At 44.5% G+C, this 26,606-nt stretch overlaps 2 protein-coding genes across 2 annotated transcripts in view; one reads left to right on the top strand and one right to left on the bottom strand.

Annotated features, from left to right (window-relative positions):
* Positions 1 to 497: 497 nt before the first annotated feature.
* Positions 498 to 26,606, top strand: part of nt5dc1 (5'-nucleotidase domain containing 1) — a 92,899-nt gene continuing 66,790 nt past the window's right edge. The window contains exons 1-6 of the mRNA XM_080882207.1: positions 498 to 906; positions 2,088 to 2,179; positions 5,317 to 5,388; positions 5,478 to 5,587; positions 5,982 to 6,061; positions 6,161 to 6,242. Coding sequence (XP_080738333.1) covers positions 814 to 906; positions 2,088 to 2,179; positions 5,317 to 5,388; positions 5,478 to 5,587; positions 5,982 to 6,061; positions 6,161 to 6,242 — 529 coding nt within the window. The 5' untranslated portion in view covers positions 498 to 813. The remainder of the gene's footprint in view (positions 907 to 2,087; positions 2,180 to 5,316; positions 5,389 to 5,477; positions 5,588 to 5,981; positions 6,062 to 6,160; positions 6,243 to 26,606) is intronic.
* Positions 6,306 to 12,676, bottom strand: col10a1b (collagen, type X, alpha 1b). Its single transcript, XM_080882206.1, has 3 exons — positions 12,552 to 12,676; positions 12,100 to 12,232; positions 6,306 to 8,755 (listed from the first exon to the last, which is right to left on the bottom strand). Exons 2-3 carry the CDS (start codon positions 12,215 to 12,217, stop codon positions 6,903 to 6,905), a joined length of 1,971 nt encoding a protein of 656 aa, XP_080738332.1. The 5' UTR covers positions 12,218 to 12,232; positions 12,552 to 12,676; the 3' UTR covers positions 6,306 to 6,902.

Genomic DNA, 26,606 nt, shown 5'->3' on the forward strand with positions numbered 1-26,606 from the left:
TCTGAAGCAGCACAACTAGAAGTATGTTTTTGCATATATGCTGATTCTTCAGCAGATTCTTCATCATCTTTAAAGCTTTTTTTCTGGCAACTAGAAAAAACAGCTTTATGTTTTTATGAATGTTGTTTGTATTACGTTGTGTTTTCCAGATTTATTAATTCTTTGTTTTTTCATCTATTCGCGGTTTTAGTTTCTTTGTGTTCTGTGTATTTATGTCTTGATTTTCTACATTGTCTATTTTTTGATCCAGTTTTTTTTTGTATTTGTCTTTAACGCTGGCTATCAGGTTCAGTTGTCTGTAAGCATTTGCTGTTTTCTGTTTGTGTACAGTGTATACATGATTAATTTAGTCTATTCTGTGTGACAAACCGTGCATTGTTGTGATCTCCCAGAGCCTCCAACTGGAGAGACTAATTATATCTGTACAAGTGCGGGTATATGTACGTGGTGGGATGCTGCAATCACTACTGCAGGCATTAGCCTTTGCGTGCCCTAGATGGACGACTTTTACCTAATTTACCCGATACCTATACACTGTGTATTACGGTTTCACACCCGGAAGCACTGCGTGCTGTCTTGTCTTCTTCTGGCACACAGGAGTTAAACTTCTGCCTCCATGTGGACAACTTATTGACATTAACCGTTCTGTGATCAGCCATTTGCGTTGAGGAAAAGCCGCGCTGGTGGGATTATTTTCGCGCAGGCAGAGCGCAGAGCCATCCTCGCCGTCACACGGTGACATTGACACACTCGGAGTGTTTGTGCTGCTGTGCCCAAGTTGGTGCTTCGGAGCGTCCCCCAGCCTCAGCAACAATGAGCGAATACTTCAGCCTTTCGGACTGCGACGTTATCGGCTTCGACCTGGACCACACGCTCTGCCGCTACCATCTGAAAGAGACCTCCAGGGTGAGTGTGCAGCGCGCGCGGCTAGCTTCACACTCACACAACCGTACGGTGGCCGCGAGGCGCTGGCTCGCAACACATCTGGAATAGAAACAACCCGTGGCTGGCCAGCGGGCTCAGCGGGCATCTGTGGCATTTTTCACTGGCATCAAGGCTCGCTGGTGAAAACGCTGGTGTGTGCTGTGGGAGGTTTGATGTGATGTGATGCTGCCGCTGCTGCAGTCACTCTGCGTGACTCACGGGGTGAACGTCGGCGGTGATGCTCACACATACATGTCTTTAAGTGTTTAAGTCCCCTCAGAGGCCTGCTGATAGCCAGCACATTTTCATACCCTTCTTCATCTGATGTCGTTAGAGTAAATAATAACAACACTGCGGACTCGCGGGGTGTTGCTGGATCCCGTGACATCGTATGACAAATAAATAACTGCTGAATCCTTGTTTCCTGCAACTTACCAAGGCCTGGAGTTCATTTGTTTTCCATCAATGTCAGATACGCACAGTTCAATTCTTTACACATATCACACAATGGATATGTCAGTGATAAAGATGTCGTCCAGTTTTAATAGACTAGTGTTTATTATCTGTGAGTGAAAACTAACTTAATGCCGTGATGTGGATTTTTCCTTTGATATTCACAAAGCATCGTACAGATATGTGTAACATGAAAGGTTTAAATACTGACAAGCTTAGTACGTGAACTCTCCAGTTTATAGTTACCTTCGGGTCTTTAGAGTCTGTGAGCACTATAATCCATTGGTTCCCTTTGTGGACCCATACTTTGTGCAGCTGTTTCTATGCTTATGCTGACTCATGGAGGTCATATTCTATAATAAGTATTTCTGTAAATAAATAAAAAAAAAAACAAACCTGAGCGGTTATGAGCAATAACTAGTTGTTCTTCATTATATCAGGGTCATAATAGGTCTTTTTTTGGCAATGAGTCTGTGTTAACTTGTTAAGAAAAGAAAAGCATGGTTTAGATATGAATAAATAAACCCCCAGTATAAATAAACCCCCAGTATAAAACATGTTGAAAAAATGCTAATAACCTTCACCAGAGAAGAATGAGGAAAGTCTTTAGTATAGCCTTAATTTGGAATATAAACCTGTATATTTTTGGCATTCTGTAGCACTCTCTGTACACTTCGGTGTGTGATGGTATGTGCTCTTTGTGTTTACAGCTTATCTACGAGAGCTTTGCCAGATATCTGGTGGAGCATAAAGGATATGACAAAGACCTGCTGAATCTAACTCCTGCTACCTGGGATTTCTGGTGAGTCAGCAGCAGCATCAGTTTTGTCGGCCTAAAGCAAAATGGGACAGAAACACGTGTAATGAATATCTGACGATCCCTCAGGTACTACATTCATCTGATATTAATGGCTAAAAAAGAAGTAACATCTTTGAAGAACAGAATGTTAACCTGCACTTCATCATTGATGAATGTATCTTTCCCTCTGCTGTGTTGACTGTTAGTAGGCCAGTACTAACCCATATCCAAGTAAAATCAATATTCGCATTCAGATGTCACTATCAGCACCCACCGAAGTGCAAGCATTCCTATTCACAGTTTTCATTTGTGTGAAGCCCTGAAGGGCAGAGTACCATTCAACCTTACTGAACATTTCATCAAACCATAGTGCAGACATATCAATTTGTTTCAAACCACAAATATTCTGCCTCTCATATGTACAAAACCAAAGAAGTGTGGACATACTGAAAGTTGTATTTTAATCACTTTTAATCAATCAAAGTCATTGCAGGAGCTCCACTTTGGTGGTTTTCTTTTAACCCTTGTGTGGTGTTCGTATTTTTGTTACTCAGCCAGTGTTCATGGGTCTGGTGGACCCGCTAGAGTTTTGGCTTTCCAAATTAACACTATCAAACAATTTTATGTTAAATTACTCAACAGATGTTTACTTCATCCCAATTACAAGCCATATGAACAGCAAACATGGTTAATTTTTTCCCTTTACCTTTGTTAGATCACATTTATGAATTAATGTGCTTCTCGTTTTTCTTTTATATAAAATGTTATAAAAAAATCTGTTATAATCAAGTGGAGTGAGTGGAAAGACACAACACATTTACACGTGAAGCAATATGTTTCACAACTAAATGGGATCAGCTGCTCATCAATGGTGACATTAGGCCCAGGGTTGTAAAACAGGGGAGGTGGTGCACACACTTATCCCACACTGTCCTGATGGCAGGTAGCTTGTCTCTCTGCCGTCGAGCTGGTCTGTCGTCTCGGTTATCAAAACGGACAATCCTGGAAATTTTGTTGAAGTTTTCCAGAAACATTGATGCATGGAAAGGTTCTTGCCGGTTTCTTCATCCCACAGGGATTCTGTGGATTCCCCTTTGGACCTGAAAACTCCAGCAAGGATAAGAACCCCAAAGTAGGCCTTTGGGGTTCTTAGATGGATTTGGTCCATCTCCTTCCACCTCTCTCCAAAAACACACCTTCCTTCTAGATTACTGCAATCCAGAATAATTTTCTGGATGGAATCTGGGATGAAAAGCTCAAATGAAGACTTGATGTCCTGTCAGCCGTGTTGGCCCTGGCTTATCACAGTAGCAGCTCTGCAGGGTGGCTCATTTCTTGGGCAAGAAGACCATTCAATTTCACCAGTTATTGACATCCATATTTCTTCACTTGCTGTCTGGTGGGCTTGTTCTGGTCCTGGAGCTGGCTGCAGATGGGGTACTCGTCTTCGTTTTGTTACTAAATGGTGCTCAACCTCATCCTCTTCTTCAAAGTCACTGTCAGACTCAGAAATGTGAAATATTCTGAAACCTCTTTGTCAACATCATCATCAGAAGCCCCTCTCTCTTCCAAAATCAATTGGATGGCCCTCGCAGCAGATAATCTTTTGCCATCTTGATCAGTTGTGATAAAGAACCACACTGGCAAAGTCTTATTTCTAGTATTATGCCCCTAATTTGCAGGTGGGACAGGGTATGAGAAAATAAAATTTGGATCCCTAAAGAAAGAGGGTAAAATGTGCGGGAATGTAAGAGCAGACAGTGTTGATAGTTGAATTTTCAACAATGTTGCAACTTTGTGCGGAGCAGGAGGGGAAGAAAACACTATCAGCAGCACCAGAAAGGAGGAAGACAGAGTGTGGGAACACAGGACCTACACTTTCAACACTTTTATTAGACCTGGGTCCAGTGGACCCGAACACCTTGTATGTAATGTAAATGCGTGGGGGGAGGTACAGTATGAGGTCATTGAAAATTTGTTCAGATTCATGTTCTTCACAGAAAATAAGCCAAAGCCAATGAATTTCAGGTTGAAAAAATAATTAATTGTTTAATTTTTCTTTTGAAAAAAACTGAAAACGGGTCTCACAGACCCGAACACCATACAAGGGTTAAGTATATCTTGAGTACTTTCACCAGGACAAAAGCATGAAAAAGAATGTCCCTTATATATTCTGTATAAAAGGTATGCAAAAGTTTTACATCTGAATGGGTCAAAATTTCCTCTTCAAAAGGGATGTCAGGACACAAAAGACAAGCTAATTCTTCAGCTAATTGGCTAATGCTAGCTGGATAAGGTAGTGATAGTGTTACAAAATTCATGTTGGTGTTTTCAGGTTGAAAAGATAATTAATAATGAATCAATTTGGAGTTGTTTTTGCACTTTTATGGCATCTACACCCTGATAACAGTCTTTAAGTTACAATAAAATGCAAGAAACTTTATTGTAATTTACCCACACATTATTATTTTTTTTTATCAGATTTACAAAGTTGTGCATGGACACAGTCTTGTTTAATAAATGTTAGTCGTCTTGTGCTTTTACACCTGTGGCTCATTCCCTCTCCCTTTATTAGCCATGGATGGATGTAAATTCACAATAGAAATGTGTGTTTAGCAATCTTAGATCTGATATCAGACAGCAAAAGAAAAACTACTCAAAGGAGAAAGAGTAATGGAGGCTATCAACTCTACATTTAGAACAAAAGGACCTGGCAGATGTAAAAAGGAAAAAAGTACATCAGTTCGCAGAAAGAAAACATCAGCTATTTATAGCACCCATTTATTAGGGTACAATTTGAAATGTGAAAATGTTGCTGTTAAATGTTAAATATGGCTTCACCTTATTATTTTGCTCAAGTCCAAAGGTCTTGCCTTGCTTAAAAAAAAGAGTTGTAGGTATGGTCAGACGTACGCCTGGTGTTGCTATAGTTCTACAGCACATTTCCCATTTATGCAAGTTTTTGTGCATACACATTCTTTATCCATCTGGCTGTGGCGTATAAGCATTTTCCCTGAACACACGGTGAAACCAACAATTGGTAGGCTCAACAGATGGCAAACAATTGCTTGACCACTGATTTTGTACTTGTAAATCAAGTAACTGCAGATAGTTTTTCTAACAGAGACTTTTGTGTTCAGTTTTAAAGGGCTAGTGGTGGATCTGGAGGATGGAAACCTTGTAAAGCTAGCGGAAGATGGAACTGTCTTAAGGTATGAGTCTGCATCATGACAGTTTCAGCGTTCACAGAACTTCAAAGTGAGATGATAACTTTATCACGGTTTTTCTTCTGTTTGAATAGAGCGACACATGGAACCAGTGATCTCAGCACAGAAGAAATCATCAAACATTATGGCCCCAAAAGAGAGTGGAATCACTTTAATAGCCTCAGTACCTCCTTCACGAGATCTTGTATGATGTTTACATCCATCTGTATCAATCAGTAACTGTAAGCTGTTAGCTCCTGACCTCTTAATATCTCCCATATCACTAGAGACCTGTGGGTTGGTGATGTCTTCTCCTTTATATGGAAATTTCACCTATTTGGGATACCTTACTGAATAATAATCTTAAACTGAATAATAAGCTTACAGCAGATTGCATGTGAAAAACTTGATTTGAAAGGTAATATCTTTCACTGTAATGTTTTTGAAACTGTGCTTTTTTAATTTGTGGCTAAATGGTTTGCCAGTGACTTGTTGGAGCTTAAGCAGTTGAGAAGCTAATGTATATTTTCTTTATATTTTTTCACAGTTTTTTTTTTACATTTCATTCATTTGCTAATATTTTCTTTTGGTCTTTGCAGCAAAATACTACTTCTATGATAACTACTTTGATCTGCCTGGTGCCCTTCTCTGTGGACGAGTCGTTGACATGTTGCACAAGGTCATTTTTGTTTTTTTACTGTGAGATTTGTAATATTGGTTGGCATTTTCATGAAGAGAACACATACTGAAACTTAATTTATGTTTGTTTCTCAAACAGCGAGGAAATGAGGTGAATTCTGACTTTTGGAAAGACATGGTGGCTGCCATTGACCACAATTACAACACATCTGCGTTCAGAGGTAAGAATTTTATTACAAACCTGCATACATTTTAGATTTCTTATGAGAAGAACACAAATTAACACACATAGGTAATCTTTCGTTTTCAAATAAGAACTTTTATTCCATGTTTGGTCAGTGAGTGGTACATAACTTAACACATCCAAGGAGACATAGTTGTTTAGAAAAAATGGTTTGAATTTTTTTTATCTTACGTTCCTTTCCTGATCACAGTGCTTGTGAGAATGTGCTGATCTCTAATGACATATAGTACACGTTTGCCTTCTTGTATGTCTTTTTATATGTATATTACAGGAAAATTCTTAAACAACAGACATTAATAAAACAAACACAAGTAAAAGACATGCTGTAAATGTTACAGGCAGTTGTAGAGCACCACTTAAAGTATCATGTATCTTATGTTGTTATGTTTCATGGATTTTAAAATTCCAAAGGCACACACAAAGTAAACTGGGGAAAGTGATCATTTTTAATCTGCAATAAATTTCTGAACAACTTCTTAGCAAATTGAAGACATTTAATGAGGCGGTTAAACCTTTAAAACTTGTAACCACATTTTTCTTTAATCTGCAATCCAAATTCTGAACTTTGTAAAGTGATATTTTTCTCTGAGTATTTAAATGTTTTATAAGGTTTTGAGGTTTATTTGGATTTGTGAAATCACGTTGAGGCAATCAAGAACCCAGAGAAACCGCAGTGAACATTATCGGCAGCAAATATGCCATTACTCTCCTCATCAGGGACCTGAATATAGACTCTGTCACCTGTATACAGCTGGAGAACAGCACTGCCTGCCATCTCATCCAGGAAGCCCTTGTTGTACTCATCATAGGTGAAAAGAACTGGCTCCTCATTTTTGTAGAGGGCCACCAAAGCATTGGCACCATTGACATGAAAGTGATAGCTGAAATAGTAGAGGCCTGGGACCTGGCAGGTGAACACGCCACTGTGAGGGTCATAATGGTTCTCGCCATTGTACAGAATCTGGTTAAACTGAATAGGGGTTACCGCTGGGGGGTAGGCCGTGGTTAGCACAGCACTAAAAGCGGACATAGGAGCCTTAATCATCTGAGGCATCACAACCTCATGAGATTTGATTGGCATGCTCTTCTCATGGTGGTAGACCATTTCTCCTGGTGGACCAGGTGGTCCAGGAGGACCAGCAGGACCTGGGAGACCATCATGACCTCTGGAACCAGGAATTCCAGGAGGACCATGGGGACCAGGAATTCCCTTAGCTGTCAAGCCAGCTGGGCCAGGTGGACCTGGAAGACCTGGATGACCCTTGAATCCAGTGGGACCTGAAGGACCAGGAGGTCCAACGGGTCCCATTGGTCCAGGCAGTCCAGACTCACCGCTTTTACCTGGTGCTCCTGGGGCGCCAGTGTGTCCCTTTGGCCCTTGGGCACCATTAATACCTGGGAGTCCTGGGGCACCTTGATGGCCTTGTGAACCCTTTGGACCTTGAGCACCATTATGACCTGGGATTCCCGATGGACCTACTGCTCCAGGGGTACCTGGTTTTCCAGTGAAACCTGGAGCTCCCTGTTCTCCTTTGGTTCCTCTTGGGCCCGGTGCACCTACCATGCCAATGTCACCTTTGGGCCCAACGGGGCCTGTCTCACCCTGAAATCCTCTTGCACCCTGTGGGCCAGCTGGACCCATGGGACCAGTAGCACCTGGCTGACCGGTAAATCCAGTTGGGCCTGGCTCTCCTTTTTGACCAGTAGTTCCTGGACTACCGGGGGCTCCTCTGCTACCTGGAATTCCAGGTTCACCTGTTTTGCCAACACCTGGCATGCCAGGTGAGCCTGGTTGACCAGCAGGACCCTGTGGACCTTTTACTCCCATTGGTCCAGGCATACCTGGGGTGCCATTCTGACCGGGTTTTCCTGGTGCTCCTGTGCCTGGTTGCCCAGTATGACCCTTTGGCCCTTGCACACCCATTGGTCCAGGTGAACCATCTCTTCCAGGCTCACCAGGCTTGCCAGGTTCTCCAGGATAACCGGTGGCACCAGGTTTACCAATTCCAGGTTTTCCAGGCATTCCAGATGGGCCCATTGGCCCAACAGGCCCTGCTGGTCCTTGAACGCCAGGAACTCCAATGCCTCTCTCTCCTTTGGGTCCATGAAGACCAGGAATTCCAGGATGTCCCTTTAAACCAGGCTCTCCTCTTGGACCCATTGCTCCAGAGATCCCAGCTGGTCCAGGTTTTCCAACAGAAGAAAGTCCAGCAGGTCCAGGAGATCCAGGGGTACCAGGTGCACCTCTGTGACCCATTGGTCCAGTTGCGCCAGGCTGACCTCTTTCTCCAGGCTTTCCAGGGGCGCCTGGTTTTCCAGGGCTACCTGAGACACCAGGTTTACCTGCTTGAGTGAAACCAGGTGGTCCGGGTGGTCCAGGTGGGCCTTGTGGTCCAGTGTGTCCCACACCACTCTTTCCAGGAGGTCCAGGAGGTCCCATTGGTCCTGGCTCACCTGGAGGACCTTGAGGGCCTGGCTGGCCTTCAACAGCTAGGGATTACAAAAACCCACAAAAAAAGTAATTAATCAGTTGATAGAATGTATATGTCAAAATGTTATTATGCCTCCGTTTTTTCTGGTTTTAGCTTTTGGTCAGCTCTATCTTTATCTTTGAATTTAGTAAATGTATTGATGAACTGAAATTGAATTTATATGTTGAGATAGTGGCTTCATAATAGAGCATCTTGTGTCCATTTATTGTACAGCCTTTTATGACCCTTGAATAACCCTGACATCTGATATCTTCTCCATAAGATCACAATCTGACTTGAAACACTGATCCCTGTAAATTGTGGAGTGGGTTTTTCACAGCATGATCTTCACAGCACAGTAATCTGTGGTGTTGCTCCCACACAGTTTATGCTTGCTGGTATAAGACCCAGTTGTACCCTCTCCTATGAACAGCAGCTGTATATGTCCACCCAATACTGCACCCATCCTTTTCCTGTACTGCCCATGCTAGTAAATGTGTAGTTGGTGGCATCAAATCAACATCATCTTAATGCATTTCGTGCCATATAAAGTACAATACAAGTACAAGTAATGGCTAAAGTGGGATGAATATGTGTGCTAAACTGGTGTATAATGCCAGTTTGTAGTGGAAGTTAGTGTTCACTAAATTTACAGCTATAATATAGGTGTAGTTAAGCATAGTTCCTTTTCTCCAACAATACAAACTATTTATAGCTTTACTCCAATTTAACAGTAGATAGGGAGCATCATGGACAAAGTTGGCAGTTTGTTCTTCAAACCTAAGGTAACACACATAACTTCCAGACAGTCTAGTTGTGTTGTCTCTTGACCTCTTAACATCAAACAGGTTGCTAGCAGACTGGTTTGGATTAGGATTAGGTTCACATATACCATGTATCAGGAGTTTTTGTCTTTTTTGAAATATGCAAATAGAAATCGTTAAAAAATGGGGGGTTAACTGCAGGATCAAAATGCATGTAAGAGATTTGATTTGAAAGGCAACATTTTTTAGTTTCTGAAAATATGCCCGTTTGGTGAAAATCAACCCTAACCTCAAGTCTTTTGCAGATGACATGGCTGAGATTAAGAGATTACATTTGTTGTTCATGCATTGGAATTTTTACTGATGACTTAAACTTACATGTATTATTTTTCAGTTTGGTACTATCTTAAAGTTAATTTAATACTTTTAGTGAAAGTAAAGTAAAGGACACAGTTTCCAGAGCTGTCTACCTTTAAGTATCTTTATAAATAATATAATTATCATTTTCATTTCTACTGTAAAAATGAAAACCTGAGCACTCTGAGCTTTAATATTAACAAGACAAATCATTTATATAAATGCTGTAGCTTTTCATCATAACTCTGGATGCATCCTTGTCAAATGAAGCCCTGTCAGAGAAACAAATCAAATGGTGCTGGCCTCTCTTTTGAGATGGTGTTTTGAGAAAAAAAAGTTCTCTGAGAGGGCTATCATTTTCCTGTCACATAAAGGCTGTGCTTGAAACCTCACAGGAGATGTTTGTCCAGAAGTGGGAATTTTTGGCAGCCAAGAAAACCACAAAATGAAGGTGATGATACTGGCCTCGGTAGCTAACCCCTGATCTGAACTGCGTGTTGCCTGTAAACACTGTGCATAGTTAGGCTCACATTCCATGTAGTGTCATTATCCACGCTCAGTTTGGCTGCTTCAGTAAATACCCCCTCAGTCTGACTCTTGATTCTGTCTTTTATATTAGAAAGACTGTTTCCATTCTTTCAGCTGAGTGAAGGTCCATTAAATTTGCTGTGGTTTGTTTGGGAGATTTACTGTTTGAACTTATGAGAGCATTTCTCTGCAGCCTGTATAGGTTTTTTTCCCCTTGTAATTGTATGGTGTGATTTTAATACCACAAGGCACTTTGCGAGGGCGTGCCTGCAACGTGGTCGCAGCATCTGTTTTGGAGATTTGTCAAATTTGAGCTTGCATTGTTGACTTTGAAATCTAGATTTACGTAAAGGCACACAAGTCAAACCACATCAGAGCAAAGCAGCAGAAATAAGTCCTTCTGAAAGTTTGACTCTTTGTTTTGTTGGGGTATAAAATTTAGTTTTAGGCATCATCTTGGTTGCTGTGTCATAACTACTGCTTTGTTTTTTATGACACATGCAGTATACACAGCTTTCCTCTTTAAACTTAATTTATCCAGAGCACAAGTGCTTGCTTACAGCCCTACCCCACCTTTCAGTTATATACAGCGGTACACAGCAGTTTACTTGGCCTGCTTGATAGCACTTAATTAAGGAGGGTGGCACTTTCCATATGTATATGAGTCAGGAGTTTGCCAGGATATGTGACATTCGTAGCGATGATAATTATGATGAGGATAATGACGTGTAGCTTGTTGAAAGATTGTCTTCAACCTATGTAAAAGGCTGCTGTGTTTGCAGGGTTCATGCAGGTTATCAGATCAGCGGTGACAGCTCAAACGGCAATTTTTGTCGTGAGGTGGTGACTTGAAAACCTTGCTTTGAGTTTCCTTTTTAAACCTCTTAATGTCCACCAGGTTGCTGGCAACCAGTTTATCGTAAGGGACGGAGTTAGGCTTAGGTTCACATCTCCTCCCTTTATATGGAATATTCAGGCTAGCATACCCAAACTGGAATCTTGTAACAGTATGAGGCAAAAATGTCTGTAAAAGGCAAAATCTTCAAGTTTTTAAAGCTATGCTTATTTAGTATGTGGCTAGAACCCTACATGGTTTGCAAGCAACCCAGTGAATATTATAAGTTTTATTAAAAATTACTACTATTTTATTTTGGTCAAGTTTTTAAACCTTTATACCTTTTGTAACTTAATGTCCACCAGGTCAGTGCTGACCTTTGTAGAGTTTGGTGAACTGTACGCTTAAAATAAATGTATGCCCAATGCAGGATCTTGTAGTTTCTGACAGTATGTGGCTAAAATGAAACCCGACCATGACCATGACCCTGGTCTTCAGTAACCTGGTGGGCATTAAAGATGGTAGTATTGGAATGATATGGCTTAATTCATCTTATTCATCATTTGTACTGTTTCCCTCATTTTTCCAGCAATAGAGCAGGTTACAAAATATGACAAGTGTCATCTATTCCTTTTTAGCACTTTCATTTGGTTTTAACTGCTCAACAAAAATGTGATGGATTATGAAACTGATGGAGTCTAAAAGAGGTGTGCGTTCCAGCCTGCAGTCATTTGAACACTGGGCTTGTCTGGAGTTAACATACTAAAAGAAATAGATGCACTTTTTGCATGTTTTTTTAAGGCATGTTTTCTATTCTGGCTCCTCCTCGATTTGTTATTGGGATTTTTATGAAAATAAAACACACACAATAAAACTCACCATGACTCTTGACAGGGTAGGGAGTCTTGCTCACTTTTGGGACATGATAATACCTCTCAGGCGTTGCCTCAGCTAATGCTAGGAGGACGAGGAGGAGGCTTGTTACCCTCAGGTCCATCTTGTGACGCTAAACCTGCAAAGACAAAAAAGAAAATCACTTTTATGAGAAAAAGCATCTTCACATACAATCAGTGCAAGTGGAGGAGATGGCCAAAAATTAAACTGGCTTGTCCTTTTAAAAAAAAAAAAAAAGTCATACATCTATTGATTCACTGCTAGAGGAATATTTTGTTGGATCGGCACTCTCAGGTGCAATCTCTCTCCTGGTGTAAACCCAGCTGCAGCACATGGCTCATTACAGTCAGCACTCTGACCCACCTCTCAGTCAGAGCCAGGCTCCAGCTGGGAATCCCCTGATACATTCCCCTGAAATCAGGCAAAAGCCACCTTACCGGGAAGGTTTAGGCCTCTGGAGAAACAGTGGGGAACTTGGGAGGCTGCTGTCCCGGCGTGGTGCTCGTATATCCTTAGTTGTGGAGTCTCTCTTGACTGAGCGGCTGCTGCTGCTTCCCAGGGCACTGGGCTCAAGGTATTTATACTGGTCTTTAGCAGCGTGGAGGATCTGCCTGCTGGAAGTTCCTCCCTTATTCTGATGTCATCTTTAATGATGGTGCCATGTCACTTGTCACTCTAGGGTGATTTTCTCTCTCTCTCTCTCCTCACTCCTTCTGGTTCTCTCTGTCTGTGCGGAGCAGCAGCAGTCAGGGGATTCCTAGCAGACTTTCTATGGGTGACATGTCCCAGTGAGGGTGATCTGTGAACATAACACCTTTAACAGCTCTTTTGACTGGCACTCTTGTGACAGATGTCTGCGTTAGTGTCCCTGTTTAGCATTTTTAATTGCACAAACATAGGTGTTTTCTTAAAGTCTAAAAACATCAAGTTATTGACTAAGTGGGTTGTGACGGGATGTTTTTTCTGGAAAAGTAAAGACTGCAAGTCTGACAATATTTTCCTCCAGTCGGAAGGCTCTGTACTGGTCAGGCTGTGGTGTGCTATACGGAGCAGACAGCTATTTTCAGTCACATTGGGTTAAATGTGAATTTGCACCCATCTTTTAATGGGTGCTGGAAACTTTCCCTTTCTCATGTGTAATTTTCAGCAGACTGTGTGTATTCTTCTAAACGCATTTCCAAACTCAGCAGTCTGACCTTTCATTTGTGTTCAGGTTTATATTTCTCAGAGTAAAAACATGTCATGATGCTGGCATGTTTATGTCTGTATATTGTCTGTGTAATTTTTGCAAACCAGTCTGTGGTTTTTGAGGCTGAGATCCACAGTGCAGCTTTGAAACACCAGGAGGCAGAAGTGAGGTTTTTTTCTAAGACGCTCACCTGCTTCGTCCTGTGAGAAGCCTCCTGTTTGCGCTTCAGGCTCAGGGAGCTGGGTGCTGCTCTACCAGTGCAGCTGGAGGATAGCTGGAGTGAAGTTATTGTTAGTGTGGGATTTTTTTTTTTTTTTTTTTTTTTAATGGCAGTCTGTGTTACAGAGAAAAAAAACCTAAATTGTGTAATTGGACAATGATCTAAAGCTACATATCTGAAAAAGGCATTCTGCTTTAGTTTTAATGTTTAACAACAGTCATTTACTAATCATTTAAGATCAATGTTTAGACAAAAATAATAAAAACATATTAAAACCTTCTTTCAAAATAAATGATCACTTTGCTGTCTGCAACACATTTTTAAAAAGTTGTGAAAGAGGCAGCAATAATTGTACGGTTTTTACTAAGTTAACTACCTTTAATTTAGCAAACTCCCACCGTAAGGGTGTGTTTTAACTGATGAAACTGTGTCGTACTCAGGCTCGGACATCTGATTGCTGCCTTTTATAAGTTTATTCCACAACCATAAACTAACACCAGTACAGTAACCGTGCCTTTACAGATGCCAGGTAATCAACTGAAAGACACAAAATAAAACAACCATACAACATTAACAAAGCAACACTATTAATGACAGTACAGTTTAGTAATAGTCATATTTATAGCTTTAACACGTTACTTGGTTAACACAGAAACTCACCAGCTCGGCTTCATCAGTCATAACAGCGATATCAATGAAAAGAAGATCCGGCAGGTAGGATCTATGAGCGGCCGTTAACACGTACCATCCCAGACTTAGATAAATCACTCCGTCTTAAATAAATTTGTCATTTAAAGCAAATATGAGTCTGGCTGATAATAAATCACAACAAACAAATTGGCATGTTAGTAATATGGGAAGAAACCACACAATAATAGACTAGGACAGTTATCTAATATCAAGCAAAAAAATAAACAGTAATTAGGAGGAAAAAAAAGAGCATCCCAGAGAAACTGAATCCCTCAGAAGTAAAGATGAGAATGAAACACTTTTTGGGCAAATAGTTTCATAGAGTAGTAGATTTTAAGAGAATTCTGGGATTTTAGCATTTACAATACATAATAGAAAACAATCCCTTTATGCAACAGATAGGGCTGAAAACCAATACTGCATGATGGTGATGATTATATAAGTCTTTATTGTCAACATGTTTGAAGAAAACGTGGTCAAGGCCCTTTTTCCTTCCTGTACTGTACCTTGAAAAAACATATTTTTTGCGCTTTTTAAAGTGGGGGATGTTTATACATTGCTTCAGGGTTAGAGTAGGTTGTAGGGAGTTGTGATCTTTGGGTCTTTAGACAGCACTACATCATTCTGTAAATCACAACACGGGCACAGGACCACTCCAGAAACCACTGAACAATGAATTAGAGCCAAGTTTATTTAAGATGGATTGACAAGAAGTGGTGTGTGCTAATAATCAAACCCGCTTATTATCAGCACCAAGTTAAAATAGCAGGACAATGCCAAACTCCCCTGCCAGCAGTCTAGACCTGCTACCCTCTGAAAGTGTTATGAAATGGAAGCTTGAATAAGAAAACATGTGCCATTCAAGACTGTAGCAGTTGTAGCAATTGGACTCTTCACTTCCACAATGCTTATGCTACAGTCATAGTAGGCAAAACAGTGACCAGAGGTTGTGGTGCAAACAAAATTATTGCAACCATGTGCAGTGAACTTGTGATTTCAATGCTTTTGGTTCCTTCAACAATGGGGACCAGATTGGTGTTCACTTGCAGTCATCAAGTCAGCAAGTTTCGTGCATCTAAATGGTGATAAAATGGCCAGAAGTCAGAGTCAGTCCGCTGTCTGTTAAATTGCCAATGATTGGGTCAAGAAACTCAAAAATTCCTGCTCCAGTAACATGGTTGTTGTAGAATGGCAATTTAACTAAAAGATGACCAAGAGCTTAGCAAACACTGTTTTTTTTCTGACTAACTTCTTTTTTTCTCTCATCTGTACTTTGGTGTGACCAGGCAAGTAAAGGTGTAGTGAAATGGAGCATTTGGTATTAAATTCTTAAGGAAGGAGGAAGGTTTAACATTCTTTACAAAAAGTCCAACCAGACGGAATTGATGCTGCAGCCACTGGACGAACTTCCCAGGTGGAAGGAGTTATCATTTTCTGACTCCTGTTCCATTAAATGTACTAAAGGCCATCACTGTAATACTTTAATGTTACAGTGTTACAGGCGTTTCCATTCGTGACCCATGCATGTGGACTGCTTGTTTTTTGTAATTGTCCTATGATCCTCACTGACATGCAGATCATTTACTTTCAGTCACATTTATCCCTCTGTTTCATGCTCTTTTGTTACTTAAATGTGAAGAATCATCTGCGACTGTGCTCCTGGAATTTGTTTGAAAAAGTACAGAACTTTCAAACAATACTTGTTAGATGGGTGGCTGTAGCTCAGGAGGTAGAGCAGGTCACCTACTGATCGGAAGGTTGGAGGTTCAATCCCAGGCTCCTCCAGTCTGCATGCCAAGTATCCTTGGGCAAGATACTAACCCCAAGTTGCTCTCCGATGCATCCATCGGAGTATGAATGTGTGTGAGTGTAGTTAGAAAGTACTCAGTATAGAGGTAGTGCTTGTGAGAATGGGTGTGACTGGGTGAATGTGGCGTGTTGTATAGAGCTCTTTGAGTACTCTGGGAGAGTAGAAAAGCGCTATATAAGAATCAGTCCATTTACCATTTAGATGACTGAGTGGACCATCTATCTTTTATCACACTTGTAGCTGTGGCCAGTAGGTTCTCATATGACATCAGTTGGCTAGAACAAGCTTTGGTTTGGCTACAAGTTAATAGCTTGAAGCCAAGCAAGCAGTTGTAATTTATCTAGGAGTTGCCATACTGAGATTGGGGATGGGCATTTAAAGCAAAAATACTATTTGATGTTCACAGAGAACTATTCGGACTAATTCCATCTTTAACTGTGGGAGATGCTCTAATGGGTGTCACCACTGGTTTTGTAGCTTAACCAAAGGTCAAGACCGTGGCCATGGTTAACTCTGGCTCCACCCTTCCTGGTAAGATTGAGTCTCATTAGGCTCCACTCGCAGCCCATGTGATATTTATACATTCAGTGAGTAGTTTTTTTTAAATTGGTTTTTCTGTTTCTCTTTCTGCCTCACATGACATTTTTTTACACATGTCAAGTAGAATAAATGCAAAATTCAGTAAGCAAAAAAAAAAAAGAAATCAATGAAATTAACAAAATCAAATTAATGAAATAAGAATAAATAATTGTATTATCAATAAACATCATGAATTGTATCTAAAAGTGGTTGTGAAGTAATCCTGATGATAGCCTGACATGGTTGAGGTTGACAACCAGTACAACTCTGACTCATGACTTATCCAAGTAATGCTTTCTGCAGCTTAAACTGTGTTAACTTCCTGATCTTCATCAGCTTACATCTGCTGTACATAAGAATCGTGACTGGCCTGGGACTGTGTAATATATCTGTGGTTTTAGAAAAGCCTTTCCTCCGCTTTCACCGTATCATTTACCCTGCCAGCCACAGATGAGCATTCAGCGAGCCATGGGCATCTTCGGTAAACTCTTCGAATGAAATGACAGAGTAGCGTGGGAGGTGGAGTCGACATTTAACAAGTTTCTAAGCTGCAGATACGCCATTGCGTCTCACCATGAAAGTGGCAGTGACCGCAGTGATAGCTTTAACACGTTACTTGGTTAACACAGAAACTCACCAGCTCGGCTTCATCAGTCATAACAGCGATATCAATGAAAAGAAGATCCGGCAGGTAGGATCTATGAGCGGCCGTTAACACGTACCATCCCAGACTTAGATAAATCACTCCGTCTTAAATAAATTTGTCATTTAAAGCAAATATGAGTCTGGCTGATAATAAATCACAACAAACAAATTGGCATGTTAGTAATATGGGAAAAAACCACACACCTCCCACTTGGGCTACGTGCCAGACTAAGTAGGCCACAATAACCAGTAGCAATAAACACTAATATAGAAAACAAAAAGTCTTATAACAGTGTTTTAAACAGGTTGGGCCTGGTCCCCACACCCAAGAGTCCCCAATCTGCAAGTATCTCCTGGGTACTCAGGGGGATGAACCACGTTCCTCTTGCTCCTCTACTGGCAGTAACACCACCAACCTCCTTACGTCCCTGTGGAGAATGGTGGAATGACATGGTTCCCTGTCCTTCCTTGCCTGAGACCAGTTGATGGGACGACTACAACAAATCCTTACTTTGACATCTCGAACAACACCTAGGTGATCCGGATCTGCCTCCTCCACGCGGCCCAGCTTGAAACGACCCCTAAGTGCGTTCTGATCTGCCACCCAGACAAGGTCCCCAACAGAAACATTTCTCGCCGGGGCATGCCATTTTTGCCGAACAAACAGGTGCGGCCCGGCCAACTGACTCCAGCGTCTCCAAAACTTGTCCACTTCCACCTGGACTGCACGTAGACGACTGAATGGGTAGGCAGGGAACTCAAAACCCATGTTGTCGCCCCTGGGCCCTGCCCGACCCAACAACAAAGAGTTTGGTGTCAACACATCTACAATTTCTTCCTGAATTTGAGCTCTGGCCCCGATAGGCCTCTCATTGGTGAGGTTGGCCGCCAAATAGAGGAGGGTTTGGAATTCCAGAGCAGTCAAGTTTCCCTCCTCACCAACGTTACTCAACGCCCTTTTCAACACGCGAACAGCTGCCTCTGCTGCTCCATTCCGGTGTGGGGAGTCCGCTGGACTAAACTCCCACATCCAGTCAGACCCAACTACGGCTGCCTTTCTTTGGATCTCGTCTTTGTCGATACCCGCAAGGAAATCATAGAGCTCCTTCAGCGCAGGTTTAGCTCCCACGAAATTGGTCCCCTGGTCAGACCAGAGTTTCTTGGGGTGACCCCTCAGGGCAGTAAACCGCTGGTATGCCTTCAGGAAGCCCTCAGTTGACAGATCTTCAACTATGTCTGCATGAACTGCTCTTGAGGCCATACAGCTAAAAACCACGCCCCAAACTTTCTTCTTCACTCGTCGTCTTACTGAGTCTCTGACAAAATATGGACCAAACAAGTCCAAAGTAGTGTACTCAAAAGGGGCTGCTGGCGTAGTACGTACGGGAGGAAGATCACTCATCACCTGAGTGCATAGCTTGGCCCTGCACTTTCTGCAACTTACGCACGAATCAATCACCTTCCGTACGATCCTGGGACCTTGAACTACCCAGCCCCTCTTCCTCATCCGAAGAAGGGTGGCAGAAACACCTTCGTGGTTGACACGATGGGCGTCCTCAGCGAGGAGAGAGCTTAACCGACACTTGTAGGGGATCAAAGGGACCCCGGACCTCTCCTCCTCAACGGATTGAATCCGACCATAGCACATCAAGAGCCCCGTTGTTTTATCCTTGCGCACAACCAGGCGGTTGAGCGTCGTCGTAGGGAAAGTCACACCTGCTTGGGCGGCGAGGCATAAGTCCTGAAACGCCTCTACTCGCTCCTGAGCCGTGGGCACTGCCTCCCACTTTAATCCTACAGCAGTTCGACCCCTGCCAGATAACCAAAAGCGCAAGGCTCTGTGGACATAAGCTATGACCCCACAGAGCTTGGCTAGAGAATTGAACCGTGAAAGATCTACTTGATTTATCAAGGCTGAACCCCAGCACTCCTTGATCCTGCAGACATTAGAAGCAACAGAAGGAGACCCCTTAGTCTCAAAAGACGTAACCTTGTTGCTGAATGGTAAAAGCTCTGGACTTACTCGGCCGCCGACCACGGCTTTGACGCTATCAAAACCATCTGGAGTAGTCTGCGCCCTTTCCTGCGACCTTGTTAAGATGGCAGAAAAAGCCTTTCTTTGGAGTCGACTGACGACTTCTCTAGTCCCAGAGGCCACCTCTGCAGCTGACTTTATGGGCCATTCCTCTACTGGCTTGGTTAGGAACATGGGACCGGTCTGCCATGAAGAGCCCTCACCAAGCTGCTCAGGGGAACATCCTCTTGTGACCAGGTCAGCCACGTTGAACTGGCCAGGAAGCCACCACCAGTCGGTCACAGGCCCAGCCTTCTGTATCTCTCCCACTCGATTGGCAAAGAAGGTCTGGAACCCGTAACTCTCCCGTTGGATGGCACCTAACACAGTCTGACTGTCCAGAAAATGGTACCAACGATCTATTTCCAACCGACTGTACTTCAGAAAGTAACCTTTCAGGCGAGTGGCAAAAACAGCTCCACAAATCTCTGCCTTGACAGCATCTCCCTTTTGTTCAATTGGAGTCAATTTGGCCTTGGACTCCACGAGCCGGGTCTTAACCCCTCCAGATGTTTCCCAGCGCAGGTAGAGGACCGCTCCGTATGAGTCACAACTTCCATCAGAGAACGTGATCCCCCAGGGTTTACCCACCCAGCCGGATGGTGTAATACTCCTGGGAAAGATGATGGTACTCAGCCGCGCGTACTCCTCAAAGAGCTTGATCGCTCTCCCACGTAGTTCACTAGACAGCGGCTTATCCCACGTATCCTTAGTCAGTATCCCGGCCTCCTGAAAGGCTCTTCTGACAAGAATAACACCTTTCTGCTTCAGGGGCGTCGCCAGACCAAGGGGGTCATAGAGCCCTGCTACCTGACTTAGAAGCATACGGTGGGTGAGGGGATTTGGCGTCTTCTCCCCTATGTTCTCCTCAGTGAGGTCTACTTGAGTACGCATCTTTTTCTTTCTTGCGGAGAAGTTAATAGCCACCATGAGGAAGAGCTTGTCTTCTTCCACGAGATAACCCACACCCAAGGCCTTGTTGTCCTCGGTCCGCAGCTGGTTGGGCAACATGATGGTTTCTGGTTCGGCAGGAACAGCACCTTGCCTCCCACTAAAGCCAGACCGCACCCAAGGCTTGAGGTAAAACCCACCATGCTTGAGAATGGTTTCAACCCCCTCAAGGATCTCGCTCAGTCTCTCAAGGTCGTTGTGGGACACAAGGATGTCATCCACGTAAGTATCCTCTTCAATGACACGTCTTTCTTCCACTCTGTTGACAAACTGTGGCAGAAGGGCAGTCTCTCGCATGGCAACCTGAGCGATACAACCTGCAGGCTTGTCACCCATGTTCACACGCACCACAGCATAATCCTTGATGTCCTCCTCCAGGGAATGCCTCCACAAGAAGCGGTGAACATGCACCTCTTGATCCTCCAGCCATACAGAGTTATACATTTTGGAGACATCCCCTATTGCCGCATGCTCTCCCTCCCGGAAATGGAGCAGCACTGCCCTAATGGGATTCAGGACATCTGGGCCTTTCATCAAGATGCTGTTCAAACTAACACCTCTGTACACCTGGCTGCTGTCCCAAACGAGCCTCACCGGCGTGGTGTTCAGAATCAGAATCAGAATCAGAATACTTTATTGATCCCTGGGGGAAATTATTTTTTGTTACAGTGCTCCATTTTAAACCAACATTAAGACAAGACAGACAATACGCTAACTAAGAATAGTACAATATATACATATATATACATACATACATACATAAGTCACTTATAAATAAATATTTGGAAAAGAAACGTGTAGTTGTAGCAGCAAACAGTGTGTTAAGTGGATGCGTTGTACAGGGAGATGGCCACAGGCAGGAATGATTTCCTGTGTCGTTCAGTGGTGCTTTTCGGTAATCTCAGTCTCTCACTGAACGAGCTCCTGTGACTGACCAACATGTCATGGAGTGGGTGGGAGGTGTTATCCAACATTGTCTTTATCTTGGACAGCATCCGCCTCTCCGACACCACCTTGAGGGAGTCCAGCTCCATCCCCACAACATTGCTGGCCTTACGGATCAGTTTATTAAGTCTGTTGGCATCTGCGACCCTCAGCCTGCTCCCCCAGCATGCAACAGCATAGAGGATCGCACTGGCCACAACAGACTCATAGAAAATCCTCAGCATTTTCTGGCAGATGTTGAAGGACCTCAGTCGCCTCAAAAAATAGAGACGACTCTGGCCCTTCCTGTAAAGTGCTGTGGTGTTTTTAGCCCAGTCCAGTTTATTGTCAATGTGTACTCCAAGGTATTTATAGTCCTCCACAATGTCAACACTGACCCCCTGGATTGAAACAGGGGTCAAGTGTTTCCTGGTCTTCCTGAAGTCCACGATCAGTTCCTTGGTCTTTGCCACGTTGAGCTGCAGATGATTCTGCTCACACCACGTGACAAAGGAGTCGACCACAGCCCGGTACTCTGTCTCATCATCCCTGCTGATGCATCCAACCACCGCAGAGTCATCAGAAAACTTCTGAAGATGGCAGGTCTCTGTGCAGTGGCTGAAGTCTGTGGTGTAGAGGGTGAAGAGGAAGGGGGAGAGGACAGTCCCCTGTGGTGCCCCTGTGTTGCTAATCACCTTGTCAGACACACACTGTGGGAGACGTACAGATTGTGGTCTTCCTGTCAGGTAATCAACAATCCAGGACACCAGAGAAGCATCCACCTGCATCGCTGCTAACTTATCACCCAGGAGGGTCGGCCTGATGGTGTTGAAAGCACTGGAAAAGTCAAAAAACATGACCCTCACAGTGCTCGCCGGCTGGTCCAGATGGGTGTAGACACGATTGAGCAGGTAGATGATGGCGTCCTCTGTTCCGAGACGAGGCTGATAAGCGAACTGAAGGGGATCCAGATGTGGTCTTACTATGGGTCGCAGCTGGTCCAGGATGAGCCTTTCCAGGGTCTTCATGATGTGGGAGGTCAGTGCCACGGGCCTGTAATCCTGGGGGCCACTGGGACGAGGCGTCTTTGGTACAGGGACGAGGCATGATGTCTTCCACATCACCGGGACCCTCTGCAGACTCAGACTCAGCATAAACAGTTTATGAAAGACTCCACACAGCTGGGGGGCACAGGTCTTGAGGACAAGGGGACTCACTCCGTCTGGTCCAGCAGACTTGCCTGAGTGAAGTCTCCTCATTTGCATCTCAACCTGGTATTGAGTGAAGGTGATGGGTGGGGGAGGGGTGTCAGGACTCTCACAGGAGGCAACATGTGAAGAGAGAGGCTGGCACAGTGGTGTGGCTCTGGATTCCAGGCTGACTACAGGTGAGGTTGTGGGGGTGGGAGCAGACACTGTGGTGTCGAATCTATTGAAAAACAGATTCAACTCGTCGGCTCTATTCTCACCTCCCTCAGCTCCCCTGCTGTTGGTTGGCCTGAATCCAGTGATGGTCTTCATGCCCCTCCATGAAGTGTGGGTTGGGCGCCATCAGATGGTTTATCCACCACACCGCTCCTTTCCACTCGTCCAACACCGTCTGGGAAAGCTGGATAGCGGCCCCCCTAGCCAGCATGTCGCACACCTGCTTAGCATAAGCTGCCTTCCATAGCGGATCTTTCTCGAGGCGCTTTTCTGACTTCAGGAAAGTCGCCTCCACAGCTTTGCGGTTGTTAGGCAGGGTCGCAGGGTCCTCTTTCCAGGGATATTTAGCATCCCAATGGGGTTTGTCACTATGATTGTCACTCAGCTTGAAGGTTAGACCTCCTCTGATGATCTCCAACTCTCTTTCATCAGCAAGTGACATTTCTTTCCCTCCAGGGGCGCACTTCCCGCAGCGGCACCCGCCACACATGGGATCACAGGCGGCACCAATACTGTCCCACTGCAGCCATTTGATGATCTCAGTGTTGGATGTAGCCGTGGTACCGACTTCTACGCCGTTCTTTGGTTTTGGGCAGCAGTTATGGAGGGCCACAACTCTCTGAGACTCCGCCCTCATGGAGCATGCAAAATGGGTCGATGAGAGTCGTGCAGTCACCTCCACATCTTCAAACAGATCTGGGTGTGCACCACTGATGGTTTTCCCCAACGGACCATCCCACAGAACCAAGTCACCGCACCTCATCATTCTCTGGGGGGCTAGACGACCCTCCCGGGTGCTGATGAGTAGCTCAATCTTTTCCGGGCGAATCAGTTCCCCGGGTTCGACGGAGCCTGGGAAAAACTTCTCCAGGCGCCCCGAGTCCACGACGTGACCCACATTGGCAATCTCTTCTAATCCATAGCAAACCATCTCATGGAGTCGCCATGTTCCCTTCTTTGTGGCTACTTTTATGCTCACCAGGTATCTCTTTGTCTCTACTTTTGCCTCCATGCCACCAACACCATGAACAACTAAGGTGATTGGTTCACCAGGCAGACCAAGCCTCTCCGCTGCCTCGTGGGTGATATAATTCGTGTCAGAGGCTAAATCGATGAGTGCTCCAATCCAGTCTCCCCTCTTGGTGGTGACGTCCAACAACATCATGAGGACCGGGAGCTCCTTCAGACAACTCTCATCTTCTGAGCCTCTGCCAGCCCACAACTTTGAAGTTACTTTGTTTGTGCAAGCCAGCTGCTCCGGGGACAGACCTAGGCCAGCAAACACAGCCTCTTGCTCTTCCGTCGGGCCTCGGGGTTCTCTCCTTTTATCCCCTTTTATCCCTTGCCTAGCTGCATCTTTCCTAGTTGGGATCTTAAGACACAGGAAGAAATGGTGATCCGATGAGGCATCACCCCTTCTGCATCCTTCATTACGACACAGAAAGTTTTTACTACACGGGTCATCACTCCCATGAGAGTCCAGACACCTGGGACATACTTTTGTCTTTTTCACGTAAACTCTCCGCTCTGACGGGTTGGCCTTTTTAAACGTCTTACAGCGGTATAAACGCCCTGTGTGACCCTCTTCGCCACACAAACAGCAAGGATTCTGTGACAGCTCACCTCTCGTCTCGCTCGCAGTAGCCTTGGTGAACGAACGTCTCTCTATCCTCCGATCAGGCCTCTCTTTTGGTTTCTCGCGGGGGCTCGGATCGGCTGCCCTGGCAGTATTAGACTGTCTGATGGATTGCAACTGCTCCAGTTGCACCAGAACTGTCTTCTGATCTTTCAGGAACTGCCATAGCTTATCAAACCGGTTCTGTGGACTGACATCATTGACAGGATCACATCGGTACAAAAGCCACCTTTCTTTCATACTGTCCGGCAGCTTACTCTCAAGTGACCGGATCACTAACTGATTTTTTATGGCATCTTCACAACCTAGGTCTATTAAGTCCAACAGCGCCCTCTCTACAGCTTGGATCAACTGTAAAACCTCTCTGGGTTTGTTGTTGCGCACGCCCGGTAACTCCTGTAGCTCAAGTACAATGTCATCTGCTATCTGTGATACGTCACCATAACAGTCCTCTAAAACTCGGAAAACCTCACTCGCTGTACGGCAGTGAGACAGCCTAAGTTCACATTTTACTGGATCAGCAATACTGTCCATCAGGTGGAAGAGCCTGCACTCCGGGGAACCTGTGGGTTCCGCTAACGCTTGGAGGATCCCCCAGTTACTCTTCCAGCGCCAGTAGCTTCTCCTGTCCCCAAAGAACTTTGGTAGGCTCAGGGGTGCGAGTGCGATCCTTGTTCCGAGTGATCCTTGAGAGACGGTAGACGTGCTCTGTCCTGCCCCAGCGCCATTGGGTCTCACACCATGCACTCCTCGAAGCTGCTGTGGCGTGCCTGAGAGGCCAGGGTTGAACACAGGACTCCCCAGACCCTGGTATAGTGGTCCCTGTGGTGGCGCTTGAAGGGCTGCAATGGAAGGACTTGCAGCTCGTGCTCCATCGGGGCCACCTTCATCAATAACCTGGTTACTACTGCCCACTGCGGCACTTTGGCATGCAGCAGGGTGCACGTCAGCATCTAGCGCACCACTGGCACGCGCTGGGCCATCATCTCCACCGGTCGCAGTGGGCCCACTGGGCTTGCTAGTGCTGGTCGTCACTCCACCGTCAGCGCCACCTTCATCACTGCTTTCACCTTCACTGCTAGTCCTGCTTCTAAGGTCGCCACACCCAGATCTCCTTCTTCCATCTAGGGTGGTAGCCAGCAGCACCATAGCCACTCTCTTCCTTTCCTTGAACTCTTTGAGACAAGCTCGCATAACGTTCACTTCTTTCTCTGGAACATAACGATCCCACTTATGCACAAACTCACTCAGAGCTTCCTCTCGGCCTTCCACAGCAGGGAGCATTGAATCAAACTGATCCTGTTTTATTTGACCCGTTTTGAGCGCTTCCACCTGGCTAATCATATCTTTTAGGTCAACTCTTAGACTGTCAAACTGACCTGATGCACAACGAGACCATGACGCTTCCTTTAGCTTCATTTCTGTGGTCTGGTATTTTGAGCGGCAGTCCTGCAGCTTCTTCTCCACCTCAGCTATTTCTGCTGCAAGCCCACTTGCATCTTCTTCTTCCATAGCAGCGATGTAATCAAAACTGCTATCACAAACCTCACTATAACTGTCTTTGAGTGTCCTACTTTCACACATGAGGTCATGTTCAGTCAGAAGGTCAATGTTAAAGGCAATGGAATTGGCTTTCCTAGTAAAAACTGCTTGCGCAGAGGACCGCCTTTTCTTTAATTCTTCTCGGGATGCCATACTGACTTTTCCTTCTTGTTTATTACCGGCGTTATTCCTTTGCCCTCAACAAAGATGGCGGCGACCCACTTCCGGTCGCTTAGCGGCTAGTAACTGAATTAAAAGTTCGTTTTCGGCGGCCGGCTTATCCTATGCCAGCGCCCTAATAGTCCCAGCAAAGAAATCCACACACAGTCTCTCACGTACGAGGGCTTGACGGTGTTTTGAGAACGAAGTCACGTCGATCGGCCGTGTCGATCGGCCGTGTCGATCGGCCGTGTCGATCGGCCGTGTCGATCGGCCGGGCTCCGTCTAATTGCTGGATTCTCCGTAGTCGACACAGACCCTCCTCCACTTCTCCGTCGCGGGGGGTTGGCTAAGTGTTGATTACTGTACGGTTTTTACTAAGTTAACTACCTTTAATTTAGCAAACTCCCACCGTAAGGGTGTGTTTTAACTGATGAAACTGTGTCGTACTCAGGCTCGGACATCTGATTGCTGCCTTTTATAAGTTTATTCCACAACCATAAACTAACACCAGTACAGTAACCGTGCCTTTACAGATGCCAGGTAATCAACTGAAAGACACAAAATAAAACAACCATACAACATTAACAAAGCAACACTATTAATGACAGTACAGTTTAGTAATAGTCATATTTATAGCTTTAACACG

Source organism: Rhamphochromis sp. 'chilingali' (genome assembly GCF_963969265.1).
Source record: "Rhamphochromis sp. 'chilingali' genome assembly, chromosome: 5".
In the NCBI taxonomy this organism is placed as follows: Eukaryota; Metazoa; Chordata; class Actinopteri; order Cichliformes; family Cichlidae; genus Rhamphochromis; species Rhamphochromis sp. 'chilingali'.